Source organism: Ambystoma mexicanum, chromosome 4q (assembly GCF_040938575.1).
Source record: "Ambystoma mexicanum isolate Mex_15411 chromosome 4q, UKY_AmexF1_1, whole genome shotgun sequence".
NCBI lineage: Eukaryota > Metazoa > Chordata > Amphibia > Caudata > Ambystomatidae > Ambystoma > Ambystoma mexicanum.
In genome coordinates, this window is record NC_090928.1 from 681,226,678 (window position 1) to 681,250,539 (window position 23,862).

General features: G+C 47.5%; 1 protein-coding gene across 2 annotated transcripts in view; it reads right to left on the reverse strand.

The window, feature by feature from the left end:
* The window catches only part of GPCPD1 (glycerophosphocholine phosphodiesterase 1), a 1,217,556-nt gene that overhangs the window by 135,421 nt on the left and 1,058,273 nt on the right, over window positions 1-23,862 (reverse strand). For both annotated transcript variants that reach the window (XM_069608267.1, XM_069608268.1), the window contains one exon: window positions 9,968-10,103. In XM_069608267.1, coding sequence (XP_069464368.1) covers window positions 9,968-10,103 — 136 coding nt within the window. The remainder of the gene's footprint in view (window positions 1-9,967; window positions 10,104-23,862) is intronic.

Genomic DNA, 23,862 nt, shown 5'->3' on the forward strand with positions numbered 1-23,862 from the left:
TTCTATGTTTATAAAAAAGTGGCTTGAAAAGTGCACAAACCATAGTAAGTTATGCACACTTGTGTGCTTACCTTACTATGGTTTGTGTACTTTTCAAGCCACCTTTTATAAACATAGACATTTTTAACATAATTCTACGTTTCTAAAAGATGGCTTGACACGTAAAAAATTCAACGCATCTATTATGAAGAATTGATGGACAAAACCCAAGGTGACTTTGTCTGTCGACAAAGCTTTATAAAAGATGCCTTGAATTGTGTACGTTTCAAGCCGTTGTTTATAAACATAGAAATATTTCTACGTTTATAAAAGATGGCTTGAAACGTACACAATTCAAGGCATCTTTTATAAAGCTTTGCCAGCGAAGATAGACGCCTCAGGCTCTGATCTATCTGCTCTGAGCAGAGATCACTGAGCCCGAGGCGCCTTTCACCCTCTGCGAACCTGCGGGCTCCGTGATCTAATGTGCATATTAGATCACGGAGCTTGCGCGGGTCAGTGACCTGGGGAGGGCAAACAAAGGGACAGTAACTTCCTCTGATGATCCTGATGAGTGGTCATCAGAGGAAGTTACACTGACTTAAGTGCCAGCCAGCCTCAGCATAGCTGTGGCTGGCTGGCACTTCCTGTTAGCTTGCCCGACATAATGACGGGGGCATCTCCCGTCGCAGCGGGAATATGCATCCCGCCAATGTTGCGTGGGACTGGGGGGCCCCAGCTAAGTCCCACTTTCTGGAGACTGCCGGGGCCTGGCCCCAGCAGGTCCCGGCCCACTTAAAGCAGTGCCTGCGGTAAAGGCAAACCAGCGATTCGATGTCCTGTTTCCACTTCACGGGCAAACCAACTTCGTTTTGCGGCTTCCGCATCCTTCGCAGCTCCTGCTTGCTTCTCAGTGTTCAGGCAGCGTAGAAACTGCTCTCCGGTTCCCAAGATTGCCAGGAAGTCTTCCCCTTCCCTCTTCCTCTCACAGCCTCTATGCAGCAGACCGGCTCTGGCAGTCTTCTTCCTCTGGCCTCCTCCATGAGCCGGCTGGCTCCATAGTCTTCTCAGGAGCACAGTAGTCCCTCGATCGATACCAAGAGGACAAGGCTTTCGCAAGTAGCATCTCTCTCCTGCCAGCTGGTTAGGTTTTTTAAATGTCCCGGCATCCATCATGTGCTCACAACCACTAGAACACGTCTTATGCTTCTCGCCTTCACTGATCCTAATTGCTTCATTCAGCTTTCTCGTCACATTACTTTCACATGCATGGAAATGGTAGTCAGTATTTGGTAACTTATGTACAGAATATTGAAAGCTATTATCAGTAGGTCCCATGGATGGTTGAAGGGAGCTATTACAATAGGCCATTAAGGTATGGGGAATGGAAGTTGTATCCCTAAGAGGAAAGAGGGGTACCATGTCTCATACAATGTCGTGTCAACCCTTTGAGGGTCACCTCCCTCCATGTGGTCCTCCCTCATATAGCCACCCCTAGGGTCAGGATCAGGGAGCGGCTGCCGTCCCCTTGCCACATGGGGAAAGGTTACCTCTGGGAAAGGAGTGATGACATCAGATTCATCACAGTTCCCCGAGCACCTTCGTATTCATGTACTGACATTATCCACACTTCTCAATGTCATGGTCCACCCCGAGGCACCACACACTGATGTTGTGCAGGTCTGTGATGGACATTTTTGAGCTGCAGTCCTTGCAGCACTTAAAACCCAATGTCTTGGGGCCGGACATCTCGGCATCACAAACAATTTTGACGAAAACCTGAGAAGAACAAGTTACTCTCTTACCTGGTAACATTCTTTCGATGGGATGGTCCGACGACATTCCATATCTATGACAGGTAATCACCACAGCTGTGCTGCTTCGGAAAATTTTCGGCGTCTGCGTCCTGCGTCGACGCGCTGTCCTCAAGGGCCTCCGTCGAGCCAACGTCACCTGAAGTTATAACTAGGACGCACGACGCCCGTAGCCTCAGTGTAGTTTTTTCCCAGAACGTGTGGCACCAATCTTCTGCCAGTATGGCCACAGAAAGCCTTGCAGAAACGTAAGCTTCAATCGCATAAGAAATTCTGTAGCGGGGCAGGTAGGGATGGAGCAATATGGAATATGTCGTCGGACCATCCCATCGAAAGAACGTTACCAGGTACGAAAGTAACTTGTTCTTCGAGGCGATTGGGTCCTCCGACGTATTACATATCTATGACAGACTCCCAAAGCAGTATCAACGTATGGAGGAGGGAAAAGAATTTAGAATATAGAAATTTAGAATGCCCAATTAAATTGCAGAGTAAAGGACCGCCTTGCCAAAGGCCAGATCCTGCCCATGGACAGAATCTAGGGAGTAGTGTCTTATAAAAGTATGGCCCGAAGCCCATGTGGCTGCTTCACAGATCGTACGAATAGGAACACCCCTCTGCAGGGCAGTAGAGGCAGCCATACCCCTAGTAGAATGGGCCCGTAAGCCTAACAGAGGGTCCTTACCCGCCAAGCGGTAACATTCAGAAATTGCCAATATAATACATCTAGACAAAGTCTGCTTAGTAACAGCTTGTCCCAACCACCTTCCAGCGTAACCTATAAAGAGCTGATCATCCACTCTAACCCGGGACATGCGTGAAATGTAGAAACTTAAAGCTCTCCTAGGATCCAACCTATGGAGCCTCTCCTCTTCCTTACCAGGATGCGGAGGAGGATAAAATGCCAGAAGAATGACCTTCTCGCTTAAATGAAATTCCGACACCACTTTCGGAAGAAAGGAAGGACGAACCCAAAGGACAACCCTGTCCTTACGAAACACCGTGAAGGGTGGCTTAACAGAAAATGCCTGCAACTCACTCACTCTGCGAGCGGAAGTAACCGCAACTAAAAATACAGTTTTAAGAGTTAACACTCTCAAAGGACAAGAATGTAAAGGCTCAATGGAGCACCCATTAGGAAATTTAGAACAAGGTTCAAATCCCAACCGGGCACCTGGAAAGGTGACGGTGGAAACACATTAGTGAGCCCTTTCAGAAACAGAGAAATTAAAGGAATTTTGAAATAAGAACACTCCTCAGACGAGCGCTTAAATATGGACAGCGCCGTCAGGTAACCTTTAATGGTACCCACTTGCAGGCCCTTGTGGCTAACGAAAGCAAAAAAGACAGAACCACAGGAATGTCACTTGAAAAAGAATCCACATTCTTAACCCTGCACCAGTCGCAGAACTTTCTCCAACGGCAACGGTACAGAGACTTTGTTGCCGGCCGTCTGGCCAAAAGCAACACCTCCATCACGTCTTCAGGGAGGTTCCAATCCTTATACCCCAACCTTTCAGAAGCCAAGCGTGAAGGTTGAGGGATCTGACCTCTGGATGGAGAATGACCCCCCCTCCCGTGAGAGCAGATCGTCTCGGTAGGGAAGACGGCATGGAGGGCAGATGGGCAAGTCGAGAAGGTCCGGGTACCACGTTATCCGGGCTCATGCCGGAGCAATGAGGATCATCCGGGAACCGAACCTCCGTAACCTCCCCAGCACTTGCGGGATGACGGGGACTGGAGGAAACGCATACAGCAGTGGGAAGGACCACTCCACCACGAACGCGTCCCCTAGGGCTCCTCTTGGAGGAAATTCCCACAAGCAGACCTTTCGCACTTCCCGTTGACACTGGAGGCGAAGAGATCTACTTGTGGGGTCCCCCAAAGGCAAAGATCTCCAGGAGAATCTCCTGAGCCAGCTCCCACTCATGAGAGATCGCGCTCTGCCTGCTCAGTGCGTCAACCGTCTCGTTTTCGTCTCCGGCCAGATGAACTGCCGAGATTGAAATTTCCTGCTGTGTGGCCCAGCACCAGAGCTGCATCGCCTCCCTGCACAGAGGAAGTGAGCCTGCCCCCCCCCCTTTTTGTTGAGGTAGTGCATGGCCACTGTGTTGTCCGTCAGAATCAGGACATTCTTTTCTCGCACAGTCGGCAGAAAAGCCTTCAGGGCAAGCCTGACGGTCCTCAGCTCCAACAGATTGATAAGGAGTCTGGACTCTGACGGAGAACAACAACCGCTGACTCAACTCGTTGGCATGAGCTCTCCATCCCGTGAGGGATGCGTCTGTCACGATCGTCACTTCCGGCTAGGGTAGCCAAAATTGTGCCCCCCTCATCAGATTGCCTTCAACGGCCCACCACAGAAGATCCTGAGCGACCGAGGGCGGCACCTGAACGGGTCCGACATCCTGCCGGAGGACTGTGACCACAGCATCTTGAGAGCCCATGGCAGAGATCTCATCCGCAACCTGGCCTCTGGCACCAGAAGAATGCAGGATGCCATTAGGCCGAGCAAGCTCAAGAACTCGAACGCCGGGAGACTCTGGGCATGTTGAAACTTGTGCACCATCTGCTGAGTGTGATGAGCCCTCACCTGGGGAGGGAAACATTGCCCCAGTGACGTGTCGAGCACTACTTCAATGTACTGGAGCTGTTGCGTTGCCGTCAAGTGGGACTTCTTTAAGTTGAGGGAGAAGCCCAGCTTGTGAAGGGAGTGGCAGGTGACTGACAGATGATCCAGGACTTGCTCGGGAGAGCGTGCCCTGATCAACCAATCGTCCAGGTAGGGGTAGACGTGAATCCCCCCTTTCCTGAGATACGTTGCCACCACCACCACCATGAGCTTGGTGAAAACCCTCGGGGCGGAGGTCCAAACGGCAGGACCCGAAACTGAAAGTGCGAGTCGTCAACCGCAAACCTCAGGTACTTTCTGTGCTTGGGACGGATCGGCACATGAAAGTAAGCGTCCTTGAGGTCGAGAGACACCAACCAGTCCTCAAGTTGAAGGGCCTGGAGGACTTGATAGAGTAACCATCTTGAACTTGTCCTTCCTGAGGAGCTTGTTCAAACCACGCAAGTCCATGATGGGTCTCAATCCTCCGTCTTTCTTCGAAATAAAAAGATAAGGGGAATACCATCCCTTGTTCCTCTCCGCTAGAGGCACCAGTTCTATGGCACCTTTCTCCAGCAGGGATACCATTTCCTGCGCAAGGAGCGGATCTGGACTCCTCAAAGAGAGATTCCCTGGTGGATTGTCGTGAGGCCTCTGCCGGAAAGGAAGACAGTAGCCGTGGGCTATGATCTCCAGAACCCACACATCTGAAGTAATGGCACGCCATTCTACAAGATGCTGCACCAGCCTTCCCCCAACCGGCGAACCATGGGACACGGCCCCATATGAAATCAAATATTTGTTATTATTAAAGTTGTATGAAAATCATGTTGATCAATTGTACAAATACATTAAAACAAATAAAGTAAATAAAGGCACTGAAGGAGCAGTTCACATCTAGCTCACTGGCTGCTCCATTTTAAGTTGAGTGTTCAAAACCTTTAAACTACCAATGCCGCTCATTAAGCCTGCACGAGTGTATATAAACACAACACAGTATGTCACTCCGCACCTTCTTGGGGATAGCATGCAGTGCCCAGTGTGCAGCACAATGGATGATGGGACTTTTTGGGCACAGCAACATCCTTGTGTATGGGTCATGCAGTTTGAGTCTAGTACCACACCATTAAGATTGGAGCGGTTCAGTTTACTGTTAGGCTTATATGCATTTGGTTGTGTGTTGGGGAGCGAGGGAGGTTTCGGAGGAGAAAAAAAAGTTGAGGCTTCTTGCAGAGAAAGGGTCGTGTTTCACAGGAAAGGGTGCACCATTTGTTGGACAACATTATAGATATTGGTGATCAGTACTGTCACAAATCCCTCTAACAGGAAATCTAATAAATATCTTAGTGACTCCATTACTCATCAACTAGCATTAAGGGAGGACCGGAGGAGTGAATTGGGCAGACTATCTAAGAGGGCAGTAAGGACAGAGGGAAATACTGTACATCCTACGGACCTCTGTCTATTTAAAACCATCTGGCTCTATTCATGGTTATGTTGCACAGTACCTGAGGTTTATAAGAGTAACACATCATAAAAGTAATAATTACTTACCTTCATAATGTTTTTTCAGGTAAACAAATCAACTCCTTCCATAGATTCCTCATCTATATTTCATTCAATGCAGCTGGCTCTAGAAAGCTTTTCTTAAAGCAACCAGGGGGCTCAATGACTTCCTCTTGCATTCTTCTCCACCTTGTGCTGAAATGCCACAGGCATTTAAGTACAGAGCCATTGGTGCCATTATCAGTTCTGACCTTTTCCTCTCCAGCAATGCAAAGGAAGGGCAGAATAGAAAAAACGTGGGTCACTTTTCAGAAACTACTATCCCCTTCCCATTAAGGAGAGTGATGAGGAATCTTTGGGAGGATTGAACGTGTCCACCTGAACAAACATTACCAATGGTCTTCCAATGGACATTCCTGGCACAGATTCCTCATCTTCTGGAAGACTGCCCAAGGCTGTTTGTAGTCGAAGGCAGTGGGTTTTGGAACAACCATTTAGAGCATGAGATTCCGAAGGACTGATTTTCTCACTGATGCGTCTTTAAACATAAATTTCAGCAAATAGTGCTTTGAAAAAGAATGTAATGAAGCTCAAGTTGCTGCTCGTCAAATGTCTGACTCGTTCACCTCTGAAGAGCTGTTGCTGCTCTGGACCACTCCTCCAGTGAGCTCTAATGTTAAACTTTGAACACCCACAGCAAGAATGGCTGCTAGACTCTGAAAGATTCCTTGTCTTTACTAAAATGAATACTTCCCGGGAACTAGACAAGGCCTGAAGTTCTGGTAGTCGCCTGGAAGTCATGCAAAAGATTGGAGCCTTAACGAACATGTGCTAGGAGATTTTCTTTTTGCTGCTTTCCCTCTATAGACATCAATGGGATACTCAACATTTTTCTGCTGTTTAGAACCTTTTCTGACTTTGGGGGCCAGTAAAAGTCCTTTTGGGTTCACTGGTCTTGCTAAGCAGTGGAGACACTGATCAGTCCTTATGGTTATCAGTGCAGGAGAACTCTTTTCTCTCTAGCAAATTTCTCTGTTTATTTTTCCTGAACACATCACCTTACAATGAAGTGCGGAAGGGACACGTCATGCCCCTTTAGCTATAGTTGCACCTTTGCGGTTACTAACTTGATGCTTCAAGACAGCCTGGTGGCAGCAGATACTTTTATACTATTTGTTATTATTGCCTCATGCACTTTTGCATTTTACCACTTATTGGTAAGCATAGTACCACATACTCTAAAATAGCCGTACCACAAGATTTTGCCTGTCCTTTAATCTTGTTGTTGGATCTTTCTGCCTTCGATGGCCATATATAGAAAGTCTGGGGCAAACTTCAGCTTTTCCCAGGGAAAGTGGCAGTCTATGTCTGGATGTGGGGACTGGGACTGACTGGTTCCAGTCCAAATCCATGCCAAAGTGTGTCTGTTGCTGAGCAGATGTGTTGGCCAGAAACTGTACAGGATTGGACGTCCTTTGCCAGTTTGAATGGTGCCCGCCCTTACCATTGGTGGGCGCAGGAGCAACTTCAACCATTCATCAGATTGTCATTGGAGCCACAACCCGTAAGAAGAGGAGCATCTTGCGGAAAACCCCTAACACCTTGTTGCAGCCAACCAGCATTGTCTTCATCAACTGTCCTGGCGATGCCCTACTCCTTTGCTGGTCTCCAGAAAGTCTTGATCGGTGCTTCGACCCCATACCCATTGGGAACAACCAGTCTTGATGGCTGCTTGAGAATCCTGCCCTTGGAAGCCATCGGAGGGGCTTGGAAAACATCTAGCTCATGGCCTACCTCACTGCAGACAACGCCATCCCAAGTTCGGACTGGGGACTTCGCAGACCCTGGACTTAGGAAACAAGAGGCTTAACCATGAAATTGCAGCTGTTGAGCATGAAGGGTTGACTTGCAGGACCTGTTTCTTTGTTTCAGCCACAAATGCCGTCTTCTTCCATTTCTTTGCATTGGCCATTGCTGATTTCCATTCTGTGTCCTGGGGGGTCCTCTAAGGTAATTGATGTGGTTGTCCTTTCTTTATCATGCCAGGGTTATGCAGCTGTCCAGTGTCAGAATTCATCTCGCCAGAACGCGGAACTGCTGATTAGCCAGACCTAATTGCAGAGGACGAAAGTGACCTCTGCATCTGCTACACCAGACCCCCACCAACAGATCCAAGACACCGGGGCCCAGAGATTTCAGGTACCCCAGAAGTGGTCCCTGAATCAAATTGGTGGACATACCTTTTCCTACTTCCCTAGGGTTTAACTAGCGTTAAGTCCTTGCCCTACCGCTACCGTGCCTGAGCTTGACTGGTGGAGTACTGATCGAGGATCCATCTATGAGCATCCCTTAAGGTGGTTGGGTTAGGAGAGGGATTCCTAAGAATATTTGTGCCATTTGTTCTTCACCTTTGAAAAACTTACAAACTGCCTATATGCTTTGGCAACACTATTTTCAGACTACTTTAGGCTACAGAATATCAGAAAATAGGTGCACTATAACCTCTTCAGAAGAAGAAACCGGGTTTAGCATGTCTGTGGCTCTAACAACAAGAGAGCTATATGAGCCAACATTTGGCCCAAAGGCTGAAATGGGGTCAAATCCAATTTCAGATGCAGGAGATGTGTTGAGGCCACTTACCTCTTGCAGGCCTTCTGTTAGTTGTCATTGGGAATCAGTGGAGTGGGTGTCCAATATGTCCTCTAACCAAGATTCTCCAGGAATATCGGATGTAAACTGAAACACAGGTGGTGCTGCCTCCTGCTCATCTTCAAATTATGTCAAAAATCTTTTCAATTGAGCTAATCTCAGTCAAGGTTTGTAGTAGTAACTCGTCCACTGAAATAGATACGACACAGGCTCTTCTATCAAGTGTCTGCACACCAAAGGACTTGGCTCAGCCAGTGCCGGCTCCGATGTAACCGGAGCCAACCGCAATGCTGTTCTTGCTTCAGAGACCTTGGCTGCAGATTTTTCTTTCCTCTGCGTCAGTCGTAGACTCACAGTCTATCGCCATCGAATGCACTGGCGCATTAGTAGACTTCCCTTGATTTTCCCCTTTTCACCAAGGTCCAACCTCGAAGGCATGCAGCAGTGGTGTGGGCTCTTACCTTTACTGACTCCTGTAGGGAGGGATTTTTTCCATGACTTCTGAGCCTATTAAAATATTTCAACATAGAGTCCCTAAATGCCTCCCATTCTCCTGGGTGGAAGCAGAACTGGGAAATGTAGGCTTCTTACCAGACTCCTTTGACCAAGAGTGACTCTTCTTATGTTTCCTCGAAGAGGAAAAAGAATGTGCCCGGAGGAAGAAGTGTTACTCCTCATAAAGGTGATGGAGATTCTTTTTCTTCCTTTTCTCAATTTACCAACCAGGAATGGTTATCAAAAAGGAGGAGAGCTTGCTTGAAGTCAGAATCGTTTTTGCGGTGTAAAGTGTGGATTTTTCTGGAGTCTTCTTGGAGGCGGCCAGGAAAAGCCTGCCCAGCTGTTCTCTCACAGCCTTGGGCGTCATGGTCTGACAGGATCTGTACTCCTCCGTAACATGGTCTTTTCCTGGGCACAAAAGACAAGCAACCATCATAGGTATCTGGTACAGGTCTTACAAATCTTAAGGCCCAATTTAGCAGACTTTCTTCAAAATTATTTTTAAATTGATCAACGAGTGACCTTAAAGTTCCAAAGAGTTGCCAAGGAAAAAAAGGAACACAAGAAAATGGTGCCAACGGCACAATAAACTCATGCCTGTGATGTTATCTCGGCACAAGATCGAGCAGACAAGAGGAAGCGGTCGAGGTTGGAGCCTCATAGCACCAACAGAGTCTAACAAGAAGATGAGGATCTTTGGGAGGAATGTGTCCATTAGAAATTATTTTTGGGTGGGAGGCTTTTGTGCAGCTGTTAATAAACTCCCATGCTTGGATTCTTTCTATCCAGCAAGAATGGAACCTTTGAAAGTAAGAACACAATTCCATATTGGCAATTGCTTTACTTTGAAGAAAAACACACATTTCAGCTTGAGTGAACGGTTTCTCATAAGCAGTTATGTGATACATACCAAAATGTCTTCAAAACGAGCAAAACTCATAGCAATATGGGTCGTGCGGCTTCTAAGGTCCATAAGTTCTGGATAAATGTCAGATTGTCCTTGAGTCAAAAAAAGTATAGGATATCTGTTTTGTTTCACTCGAACCCTAAAAGAGATCATATAACAGACACTCAACAAGATATTTTAACATCACTTTCCAAAATGCATGAACAATTGCTCAGATTTTGTTATTAAAATGTATTTGAAAACATTCACATTCTCTTGCTAGACCTTTCACACAATTCTACTTTATTTACCATGTTGATGCCTCAATGTAATAAATCAGAGTATATAATGTCATTCCTTAAGGTGGAGCAAACCCACATCAAACAAAGAGGCTGCTAACAAGTCACCACATGGTGAAATTGGATCAAGAAGTACAAAGCAATTCTGCAGATTCTGCATCCTTATAAGCAAGGCTCCTTGGAGAAGCAAGAATCATGCAGATTTTCTCTGTTACTGGCCTCGGTAGGCTTGCATTGTACAGAGGTGCCATTTGCAGTGATGCCGGCAGAAGGCGGCTACAACTGAAAATCTAAAGCCAATGTCCATGATCATTTATCACCCCAATATCATGAGCTTAGTATGCCAATGACATATTGTTAGTAGTTAAAATACTGATGCGATAGATTGAGTAATGGAAACCGATTTAAACCCAGCAGCATGAATAAAAGGCTGAGAGCTTGATGCCAGTCAAGATGATCTTTGATACAAAATGTGTCACATAGCGGAGTGGTGCCATCCATTTAATTTATTTATTGATCATTTCTAAGGTGCTTTATCCAACAGAATTGTGTTTCAAAGCGCCACAAGGAAAATGGGAAGGGAACAGGGGAAATAACACTGGCAAGAAAACAAAACACGACAATAATATATATACAGCCGTGGCCATACTAGGCCTTGTGGCATTAGGCCGTGCAATTGCATTGAAGAGAAGTGCATAGTAGGGGGGACAAAAGGGGGAGGGGAGCAGAGGAGTGGACAAGTACCGGAGAAGGGCTCAAAAGGGAAGTGCCAAGGGGAGCCAGCAGGAGAACCTCAGGCTAAGTGCTGGTACAGGCAGCTTTCAAGGGTGGTACGAGGAGCAACCAGGCAGGGGTCTGCAGGGCAATGCAGTGTGAGGGGAAGGAGGGGTTGCTGGTAATGACTGTGAGGAAAGGCCTGAGAACCTGTGACATTCATGAGGATCAGGCCACCCGTCACAGCGGCAGTGGGGTGATTAGCAGGGAAACTAAAGAAGGAAAAAGGTAAAGAGCAGAGTTTTGAGCAGTTTACGAAACTTACGGTGGTCTGGCTCAAATATGAGAGCGGCAGGGAGGTTGTTCCAAAGGGAGGCACCAGTCGCAGAGACAGATCTGCCCCACACACTCTGCTTAGAGCAGCGTTTGACAGTCAGAGAGTTGGAATTAGAAGAGCGCGGGGCTCCAGCGGGGGGGGGGGGTATTTAGGGAAGGAAAGTTGAGGTCAAAGATACATTTTGTAGCCTTATTCTGGATTAGCTGGAGCGGGCAAAGAGAAGAGAGGGAGATTGAGAAGGGGAAATTACTCACCGTAATGAATTTTCTATGGATTCTTCACCTGCAGATTCCTCATCTTGAAAGATATCCATCATCCAGCTCTGCTGCTCGGAAACCTTGTGCCAGGGGACGTAGTGGGCCTCGACTCTGCCATTGATCTGTCTTGCTCGGCTCTCGATTGTCGGCTCAGGAAGTGACATCAGGTGTCCTATATAGCATGTCACTACACCCCATGCGTCAGTTCCTCCCTCTCACCCCCGCATGAACGCTGCAGAAGGAAAAACCACAGGAGGAGGCTAATCAGCTGGTAAAAAACTTAAGGATACATCCAAACGGGTGATCCCACACAATAATGATCGAAAATTATTATTTTTTATTGAATGAGACAGAAGCAGTCAACTAAGAGCCATCACCAGATGTCTTCTTGTTTGGACAGAAGTGACAAGCCACAGAACTTTCTGAGCGGGGATGGATGGGAGGGTCGAGGAGGAATCTGCGGGAGATGAATCCATAGAAAGATCATTATGGTGAAGTAATTTCTTCTTCAATGGATTGCCTTTCTCCTGCAGATTCCTCATCTTGATAGACTCCCGAAGCAGTTAGAATAACAGAGGAGGGCAGAACGTTTTAAACAAGTAGATTCTGTAGAACCGCCCTACAAAACCGTGCATCAGCTCCCTGTGCATCATCAAAGGCATAGTGCTTGGTGAATGTATGCAAGGATGACCAAGTGGCTGCACGACATATGTCCCCAAGAGGAACTACTCTCTGGAGTGAACTAGAGACCAAAACCCCTCTGGTGGAGTGAGCCCTGATGCCCGCTGGAAGCTCACTGCTTGGCGACTGGTAACACTCGGATTTGCATGAAACAATCCAACGTGACAGGGTTTGTTTAGTTATGGCAAGACCTTTTTGAGACAAAGAATGGGCCACAAACAATTGGACTGACTTCTGGAACTCGGATGTGTGAGCAACATAGAATCTTAAAGCTCTCTTGGGGCCAAGGCAGTGGAACTGCTCTTCCTCTTTCGAAGGATGTGGAGGAGGGTAAAAGACAGGCAAATCGATAGATTGGGACAGGGGAAACTCAGAAAGGAACCTGGGCCTGACTCAGAGAAACTTTCTCACGAAAGAACCTTAGAAAGGGAGGTTTGCAGCATAAAGCGTGCAGCTCGCTAACCCACCTGGCAGATGTGATTGCAACCAAGAAGGCTGTCTTAAGGGATAACCGCCGAATAAAACTTGAGTCCCTCTACTCAAACCGAGCCGCCATCAAGTAGGTCAAAACCAGATTAAGATCCTAATCTGGGACAACAAAAGGGGTTGGCGAAAAATTATTGAGAAGGCCTTTCAGATACTGGGCCATGACCGGAATAGTAAAGACGGAACCTTGGTCTGGGGACCTCTTGAACAGAGACAGGGCCGCCAAATACCCTTTCACTATGGTAACCTGAAGGCCTGTCAAGGCCAGTGACAGAAGGCACTCCATCCCTGTGGTGGTGGGGCAAGAGATAGGGTCAATCTCGCATTCCCTGCACCACACATCAAATCTTCTTCCCCTGCACGCGTACTGAGATTTTGTAGGTGGTGTGCGTGCAGCCAGCAACACCTCAAGTACCTCCTCTGAGATGACGCAGTCATATTACCTCATCTTTTCAAGAGCCACACATGTAGGAATACGGGGTTGTGTGGAGCACTGAACCCTCCGACTGTGTCAGGAGATCTGGACGCGGAGGCAACCAGTGATCGGAGTACCATGTTCTCCTTGCCAAATAGAGGGTGATCAAGAGCATGGTCGCTCGAAATCTCTTGAACATCCTGAGAACCCAAGGGATGACGGAATCGGGGAGAAGGCATGGTGGAGATGGAAGGTCCAATCCACCACAAACGTCCCCCAGTGCAACGTTAGCTGGGAATTCCCTTGAGGAAAAAAACGTTTGCTCTTCCTGTTGGACTGTGTGGCGAACAGATCCACTGCTGGGGTACACCAGAGAGAAAAGATCTCCTCTAGGGTTTCCTGGCACACTTCACACTTGTGTGAGACTGTGCTCTTCCTGCTCACCGCATCCGTCAAGGTGCTCTCCGTCCCTGCCAAATGAACTGCAGAGATCGAGACTTGGCTCTCCTGTAACCAGAACCACAGCTGTTTCACCTCTGTGCAGAGGGGGCGGAAGTGCTGTGAAGACCTGCAAGGGACGATTTCATCCCTTGGACTGGTGGGACCAACTAGTCTTGAGACAAACTTCATTTTGGCGCAACCACCAACTTACAGCGACTTTCCAAGACTGCAGAATTCCGATGCCCGGGGACCCCGAACCATTATCGAGTGCATTGTCTTCGGAAGTATGAATCCACCCAAAACTTCGTGGGCATCCAGTGGACCCTACAGGAGCAGGAAATCTTCATCCAGAGTCCCCTCACCAGAGTCCAGGATCGAGGGATCAAGTAACCTCCAACCGGAGCAGTTCGTTCTTTCGAGCTGCGAAAAAGGTGCCAAAACCAGAAAAGGCCACTGAGTCAAGGATAATCAATTGCTACAGAGTCCCTCTCTCGAGTGCTGCCGAAGGAGCCCGCCAGACGTCCTTCCTTTCATGACCACGACCAACGACCAGGAACAAGGGTCTGCCACACTGCAACAGGAAGGCGTACAGCTGAAATCAATTCTTAGGTACTGTTGGGCTTGGGGTACATCTACCTTTGGCAGTGCTTGTTCCCTTACAGGTTTTAATAGTTGAACACTATTTTTGCTGGGATAAAAGACTGCCTGCATCCCTCTGGGAGAATCTAACTATTGTTCTACTTACAAAGCATGTTCTGATCTAACTTTAACTTTCCCCTCCTTGAAACAATATTGTAATGGTGATCAAAAATAAGTGTTATTACTGACCTCAAATGACGTCACTCAGTGTGCTGGAATACGTATAAGTCTCCCTAGCTATGGCATAGGTAAACTTAGAAAGTGTGAATAATATTTTCCTGTCGTTCAGCTGAGCTTAGAAAGTGTCCCTAACTGTGAATAATCTCACCCCATTGTATAGCTAAACTTAGATGGTGTGAATAATATCTTCCTGTGGTATAATTGAACTTAGAAAGTGTGAAAAATATCATCCTGTGCTACAGCTGAATTAGAAAGTGTCCCTAACTGTGGTATAAGTAGACTTAAAAAGTGTGAATAATATCTACTTGTGGTTCAGTTCAACTTCAAAGTGTGAACAAAATCATCCTATCCCAACCGTAGCATAGTTAAACTTAAGCCACGCCATGAGCCCACCCGGCCCACCAAGGTCTGCCGAAAGAGACCCACTTGCGCCCACCTCCCTCCCCCCTCGCCCTACTTCACCTCCACCCACTCCCCAAACCATCCCGCCCTCCACCACATCCTTAGCCCACTCCCTATCCAACTCCCATGACAATAGAACCAACCCATCCCAAACCAACCCACCCGCCCGCCACCACATTCCCAGCCCACTCGCTGTCCAACCATCAAACCAGAAGAACCATCCCACCCCAATCCAGCCCACCCTCCACCACACGCCCACCCAAACCCCTATCCAAACACCAAGCCAGAGGAGCCAGATGGCGAGCCGATCATCCTAAGACCCCTGTTCCTCCCATCCCCTCCACCCACTCGCCCACTATCAGCATCCCCGCACTCCTGGCCCCTCCGACTAACGGCCCACCCAACCTCCCAGGCACACCCAGCCCTGCCACCACCCCCTCCCCCTTCCTCTCATCAACTCCCCCAAACATCCTCCTCTGACCCCACTCCTTCCCCTCTCTAAAAACTGCACGTCTCGCCCTGGCAAGAACAGTAGCCGCATCCCTTTCACCCTCCGGCCCTCATACCCTCTCTCACACACCAACTGCATCAAAAACCCTGAAAAGGAAACGTAGCTGGTCTTCCTCAATCTCTCATTATTCCTTGCCACTCCTGTCTCGACCCACAACCTCACTCTCCCAATCACGATCATCACCACCCTCCTCCCCTTCCTCACCCTGACTTAAACCCCTCTCCCTTGAATTCTCACCAACCACAACTAGAACTCTTAACCCCTACACCGCTCATTCGAGTCCCTTGACCCAAACCCAACAAACCTCACACCTGTCCAACCCCACCCGCCTACTCTTCCCATCGACCATCCCCCCTCTATGACCCACAGTTTCCACCCTCTAACCTCACCCCCTCCACTCACCCCACCCTCCATCCTTCTACACGCTCCCATACTCCCCCCCCCGTTTCCCCCACCTCTGCAACCTCCACATCATCCTCCTGTACCGAAGTAAGATGCATCCTTTTTAATGCCCGATCTCCCGATCTGTAGCAAGAAACAGACACAGCATCTTTCACCTCCTCACCTCAGACAAACCAGACCTAGTCTTTATCACGAAAACCTGGTTCTCCAACGACTTTGCCCCCATCGCCAATGAAGCCCCCCCCCTGACTACTCCCTCATCCCACTCGACCGACCCTCTAGAGGAGGAGGAGTAGCGATCGCCTTCAAGTCACACTTCTCTGCCTCAATCATCGACGGCGAGCCAACCATCCAATCCTGCAAATCGCTTCTTGTCAAAATATCCTTTACTCCAACGTTCTCCCACAGTTTCCTAATCATATACAGACCACCTGGCTACGACAGACAATTCTTAAGTAATCTCTGCGATTCCATAGCCACCATCCAATTAAACCATCCTACCCTCACTCTTCTAGGAGATTTCATTATCTGGCTTGACATCCCAACCAACCCTATGAACCACTCTCTGGTCGACTCCCTAGATGCGATTAACCTCCACTCCCACATAAACAGCTCCAACTCACTATAAAGGACACACCTTAGATGCCATATTCAGCTCCCACAACCAGATACATCCAAACCCCCCCACCCCTATCATCTGGTCTGATCACTTCATGGTCCCTTTCAACATTCGCTCACCTGCCCTCTCCCCTCCCCGTACCCAAACCAGAACCTCCTAACCTACGCAAATGCTGGAAAAAACTAAAAAAATTATTCCCAACCTAGCCGACGCGCTCCTTCGGTCTCCTCCTCCTACCTCCCCACGCAATGTACACTTAACCACCAACGCCTTTGACTCATGCTCAATACCTAATTAATCCCACTCACACCCACTTGCCAAACATCCGCCCGCCATGGCCCTTTTCCAAGATGGTATACACCAGATCTGAAGCCTGCAAAAAAGTATATAAATCTCTCGAACACAAATGGTGGAAAGATAAAACCACCCTGAGCAGATCCACCTTGGGCCGGCACCATCGCCACTACAAAGCCAAAATCCGGAAAGCAAAAAAAGACCATTACAACTCTCAAATCCACAACTGTGAAAACCCCAGCAAGGAACTCCACAAAATCGTCTCTGAATTCACCAAACCATCATGTACCACCACCCAATCAACCCCATCTCAGTCACTCTGCGACTCAACTCTCTCTCCACTTCTACACCACTGCTCTCGAAAGAACAAATTCTCTAACCAACAAATTGACCCTCTTGCACCCACCACTTAATCCATCCAACCCTACATGCCAACCCACTGCCTGCAACTCCAACCCACCCAACCTTCTCGTTCACACCAATATCAACAATATCAACCATCCGGCTCCCCGCTAGACCCCTGCCAGCCTCAACCCTGAAAGAAATATTTGCATCTACCTGCGCAGCAGAATATGCGAGAACCATCATAAATTACTCCCTCTCCTCAGGAATTTTTCCTGACGCATTTAAAACTGCTCATGTCAAGCCTCTTCTAACCCCAAAAACTACCGCCCCATCTCAAACACCAGGTTCCTTGCTAAACTCATCGATCGAACGGCTTACTCCTAATTAAATGCCTTTGTCAAAGGCAACAATCTCCTAGACCCCACTCAATCAGGTTTCAGACCCTGACACGGAACCGAAACCACCCTGACCTCAATCTGGGATGACCTTAAAAACACTGCAGAGACTGCGGGATGCGCTGCACTAATCCGTCTTGACCTATCCGCCGCTTTTGACACAATCAACCACTCGATCCTCCTTGACCGCCTCCACTCCCTAGGAATCCGTGGAAACGCTCTCAAGTGGATAGCATCCTTCCTCAACAATAGCAACCAAATAACCCTCCTCTCCCCCTTTGCTTCTGCCGCCCGAGCAGTCAATACCGGAGTTCCACAAAGAGCGTGCCCATCAGCCCTCCTGTTCAACCTCTATATGTCCACCCTCCCACGAATAATCCACTTGCACAATATCCTGTGCTTTAACTACGCCGACGACACCCAACTAATCCTAAAACTCCTCAACTCAAAACCCAGCTGCCAGCCCGACCTCGCTGCCTGCCTCCTTGACATTGATCACTGGATGACCACAAACCACCTCCTTTTAAACCCCACCAAAACTGAAATCATGGTGTGTGGCAACACCAAACTACTTCCGCACCCTCTTCCCTGGCCATCATCCATGGGCAATCCCCGACAACCTCAACCTCAGTAAAAAACCTTGGATGTACTCTCAACTCTGACCTAACCCTCTTGCACCAAGTCAACAACGTATCTAAGTCCTGCCACTACCACCTCAAAATTCTTAGGTGCATTTTTCCATACCTCTCCTTTCCCAATATACTCGCCACTGTTCAACCAATTGTAATGTCAAGACTGGACTATGCTAACTCCCTCTACCTCGGAGTCCAAGAATACCACCTGAGTAAACTACAAAGAGCACAGAACTCTGCAGACAAACTGCTACTAGCACTTAGCCCTAGAGAACACACCTCCCCAGCTCTCACAAGTCTCCACTGGCTCCCGGTTGGACAAAGGGTGACCTTCAAAACCTTATGCATCTCTCACCGAGCAATGCATAAAACCGGACCTCAATATCTTCAGGACAAGCTAAAACCCTACCATCCACCGCGCACTTTAACATCAAGCTCTGCCCACCTCCTAGTGATACCAAACACCAACTCAGTCAGGTTAGGTGGATCATCATTCTTAGCCTTGGCCCCCACTCTGTGGAACTCACTTCCACCCAACATTCGACTCACTGAAGACCTCATGTCTTTCCGGCAAACAACTGAAAACCTGGCTCTTCCCTTAAAAATCGACTCTTAGCACAAACAGGATAAAACAACCACAATAAGCAGAAACCCATGATTGTTGAACAAAGATAACAATCCTGCATAGAGACGCGATCGATCAAACAGAAAACCAAAACGGCCAGTGTAAATAAAACGGATAAACTGAGTAAAACGGATGAAGTGGACGAAACGAATGGAATGGACGTAACGAAAGAAGTGGATGGAATTGAAGAACCAAAGAAGTGAATGGAATTGAAGAACCAAAGAAGTGAATGGAATTGAAGAACCAAAGAAGTGGATGGAATTGAAGAACCAAAGAAGTGGATGGAATTGAAGAACCAAAGAAGTGGATGGAATTGAAGAACCAAAGAAGTGGATGGAATTGAAGAACGGAAGTGGATGGAACGGAATGAAGTGGATGAACAAGAATAAAGCGGATGAAACGGAAGAAGTGGATGAACAAGAATAAAGCGAATGGAACGGAAGAAGTGAAAGGAAAAAGTGAATGGAACGGAAAAAGTGAATGGAACGGAAAAAGTGAATGGAACGGAAAAAGTGAATGGAACGGAAAAAGTGAATGGAACGGAAAAAGTGGGTGGTGGGAACGGAAAACGTGGGTGGTGGGAATGGAAAAAGTGGGTGGTGGGAATGGAAAAAGTGGGTGGTGGGAACGGAAAAAGTGGTGGGAACGGAAAAAGTGGTGGGAACGGAAAAAGTGGTGGGAACGGAAGAAATTTAACTAATGGATGAAATGTAAAGAACAGACGAAGTAGACTAAACGGAAAGTAGATCGAATGCGTAGAAAGGATGGCATGGATGGATAAAGTGGATAAAGGAATTAAATGGAAGGAAAGGGTGAATGATCTGAACCGAGGGAGTAGATGGAACAGATTGAGTGGACAGAACGGGTGGAGTGGACAGAACGGGTGGAGTGGACAGAACGGGTGGAGTGGACAGAACGGGTGGAGTGGACAGAACGGGTGGAGTGGACAGAACGGGTGGAGTGGACAGAACAGGTGGAGTGGACAGAACAGGTGGAGTGGACAGAACAGGTGGAGTGGATAGAACAGGTGGAGTGGATAGAACAGGTGGAGTGGATAGAACGGATGGAACGGAGAGCTGGTTGGACTGAGTCAACTGGTCAGAACGAACGGATGGAGTGGATGGAGCAGATGAAACAGATGGAACAGAGTAGCTGTACTAGCTGGAGAGGATGCACTGCCCGGAATAGATGGAACTGACTGAGCGAATGGAGCAGATGAAACTGAGTGGACGTACTGGTTGAATGAATGGAACTGGTGGTATAGATGGAACAAAAGGAATAGATGGAACAAATGGAAGTTGGAGCAGATGGGAACAGAAGAAATGGATGAAGTGGACGGAACGGACAGAGCGGATGGAAACCGATGAGCGGATGGACACCGATGAGTGGACAGAACAGATGGACTAGATCGAACGGACAGAGCGGATGAAAGGGACGGAGCGGATGAAAGGGACGGAGCGGATGAAAGGGACGGAGCGGATGAAAGGGACGGAGCGGATGAAAGGGACGGAGCGGATGAAAGGGACGGAGCGGAAGGAACAGACGGAGCGGAAGGAACAGACGGAGCGGAAGGGACAGACGGAGCGGAAGGGACAGACGGAGCGGAAGGGACAGACGGAGCGGAAGGGACAGACGGAGCGGAAGGGACAGACGGAGCGGAGGGAACAGACGGAGCGGAGGGAACAGACGGAGCGGAGGGAACAGACGGAGCGGAGGGAACAGACGGAGCGGAGGGAACAGACGGAGCGGATGGCAGGGATGGAATGGATGAGTAGATTGAATGGACGAGACGAACAAGCAGATTGAACGAATGAAAAAGATGAGTAGATTTAATAAAACGGGACAGATGAAAAGGATGGAGTGGACGGAACAGATGGGGCAGACGGAACAGATGGGGCAGACGGAACGAATAGAGCAGACGGAACGAATAGAGCAGACGGAACGCACTTTTTGAGAAGCGCTGTTTTGACAAGATCTGTCTACGGCTGGTTGTGCTGCTACTTGCACTGTGGATTGCTGGTTTCCTGAACAGAGTTGCTACGAGGAAAACTCCTTCTACTGCCACTTTAAAGGGTACGGACATTGGGTCAAATGCAAACTATGAACTGTGGCAGGCAGTCAGAGTGACTCATACATTGATACATTGTTACCATTGTTTCCCCGTAGAAAAGAGAAAGAATGCAGGACACCGCCTGGTGCACTGCTGAGCATGCCCGTCCTTCCCACAATCCATTTAACCTAACAATCTCATGCTTTATGCGCGCACGCTTTTTGAGAAGCGCTGTTTTGACAAGGGCTGTCTACGGCTGTCCACGGGTGGCGAGGGAGTAAAAGGGTCCAGTGCTGTTATTTGATTGATTTTATTGTTTGCTTATTTTTTATTTCTATTTCATTTTTAAGTTTGTTCTTAATTGTTTCAATTCAGTACAAAAGCAAAGTTACCACTTTAGCGCCTTTTTTCTATGTATACCTTAAAATCTAACATGCCAGCCACGCTAGGTAGTTCCAAAATGGCGGTGTGTGCCTCTGCACCACGCAAAATTGCTCAAACGCATATTATTTTGTCGCCGGTGGTAAAAAAAGATGTTGCCATGAATGATATTAGAAACTTCTGTGTGTTACGTAGCCTGAATACAGGTGCCGGAAGAGCAGGGGGGGGAGAGAGAAAGAGGTCACGAGCTGCGGAATCTGCAGAGGAGTCTCGCATTGATCATGGCAAATCTAAGACTGGTGGCGATCGTGATCCATGCAAATTTTCGAGCCCGCCAAACTTCAGTAATGGAGAGAACTATTCGTCACCAAGTACTTCAGGCCACAATTCTAATCGAAGCTCTAGAGATGTTACACATGTATCAATCTCTGATAGATCGGAGCCAGAAGAACATAACACCTTCTCTACCCCAATGATGACCAGTGGGGCCCCGCCACTCGACCTGGCCCAAACTTCCATTTCTGATTTGTCTCTTCATGCTAGTTTTCTGAACGATCTACATGACGAAAACTTAGCAAGCTCCCCGCGGTCTCCGATTGAAAGACAGTCAGCCTCTATTTCTCCTTCATAGCACCAACCCCAAGGCGCCCTAAGCCTGTGAAACAGATACCTGAACTAACATCTCAACCCCCCCCTTGATTGAAATAACACTGGCTGCCATTAACACAGCAATTGTCACCTTACAACGGCTATTTGAGACGCTTGACCAAAAGATCTCGTCTCAAGCGGCTCAAATTGACCGTATTGCTGAATGGATGGAAAAAGAAAGGACTCACAAATATTGTGCCGGAAATGGGCATGACTCTTGTACCATTGAAATCTCACGAAGACATTTCCATAGTGCCCATTCCAATTCTTCTAATATTCTCTAATGTCATTCGTTCTCCCAGTTCCATAGGCGAGACTGTGGATCCCTCAACCGCCCAAGTCCCTGCAAATAACGGAATGAAAGTTCCACCGCAAAACATGTTTCCCATATTTCAATCTAAGGAAGGCATCAAAAAACCCTTGAAGACAGATTTAAAAAAGTTGACCATCCCTCCTGATGTAAAGGGAAAGAAAAAGTCAAAAAACATTAAAAACTCTAAAAATAATTTCTAATTCATCTTCAAGACAATTTATTAAGAGATTACAGACGATACGTCCTTCAATGGCAAGTGCTGCAGTTATAAATAAATACAAAGCAATGCGAAACAACATAAGGGGTACAGTAGATCCTAACAACGAAGTTGTATCACATCAACCTTTAGATGAGCTGGTTGATGAGATAGACAAAATTCAGCCACCTCCAATGGAAAGCAATAAAGATGTGGCTATCACACCTTCAACAGCTAAAATAATCAAGTCATTGGCTGTACAAGAAAGTCTAAACCAAGCATTACGTAGGAAAGAGATTCGAGAAGCAGTTGATGCCTACCTAGAATCACAAACATTATGTAACACCTAGCTGAATTCAATCAACTCCAAAAATCAGGATGGAAATAATGAAGGTCCTAGCACGCATCCAGAAAATCAAGAGACGTGCCGAAACACTCGACGACTTACTCATGTCAGCTAACTCAGAGTGGAGTCTCCAGTGTTACAAGAGAGAGGAGTCTCCTACGCAACTACAGCGTCATCTCTACAACACATCAGAATATCAGAGACTCCAGCTGTGAATATTGATCAAAACAGACATAACCAGGTGAACCAAAGACCAAAAAAAAAAAGATCAGTTCACTTTTATCGTAAGATGTCGGCCCGCCCCTTTCCAGCAATACACTTTGTGCCGAGCAAATATCCTGAACATTTTCAAAGACACGTCCATGCTTACTGATTTATCCACTGTAGAGTTGGCACAGGTGGAATTTCCGAACCTGTTTCAACCGGAGACAGTGAGATTGTGGATTTCCTCAACCTTGGTGGCGAGAACAATATGGGAAGCGAAGGAGGAACTGTTCGAGTTAGGCTTCGTCATCACGCAAGAACAAATAACATCTAAAACCCCGGAGCAAACCAAAACGGTAATAAATAAATACATCAGTGGTTCCCAGCAAACCACTACATTTTGCGCAGTACATCACTCATAACCGAAGAATATCCAAGCCAAGGGGTCCCTTGAGTCACTTAACAAATTTGCAAGTTGGAACACCAGAGGTCATTCACATGTAACGACTTCCTTCGTAAAACTTCTTAGGGACTTTGACATATTAGTGTTTCAAGAAACTTGGTTGAGGAACCCGCTGGTCTGGAACAATTATGACATCTCTCTGGTCCCAGCATCATGGGCCTCGAAGGGTAGACCCACATCGGGTCTGATGGTGGCAACTAAATCTAGTTCTTTGTGGATACTGCACCCTTGGGCCACCTTCAATCAATCCATTCAATTAGTTAAGATCACAATCAGGGAGCATGTCATCGCCTTGATCAATATCTATCGGAATCCTGCAGCCATCTGTGACAACCTCTTTCTCAGGAGCTTTATAGATGCTCTTAATTTAATAGCCATGGACAACGAGGTCACAAATAACATCGTGGCCGGTGATTTTAACATGCATTATTTAGACAAATATGAACCGAGCAAATCAATAATAGTCAAATGGGAGAGCCTAATGGAAGAAAGGCAATTAAAATTGTTGAATGGTGCGACTAAGGGTGATATGCCTCCGCAGCCAACTTGGACAAGAGGCACTAGTGCAAGTATTATAGACTTTATATTCACCGACAGGTCTCTATTCAACAAAATTGACCAATTGGAAGTGATAAAGCAATGTT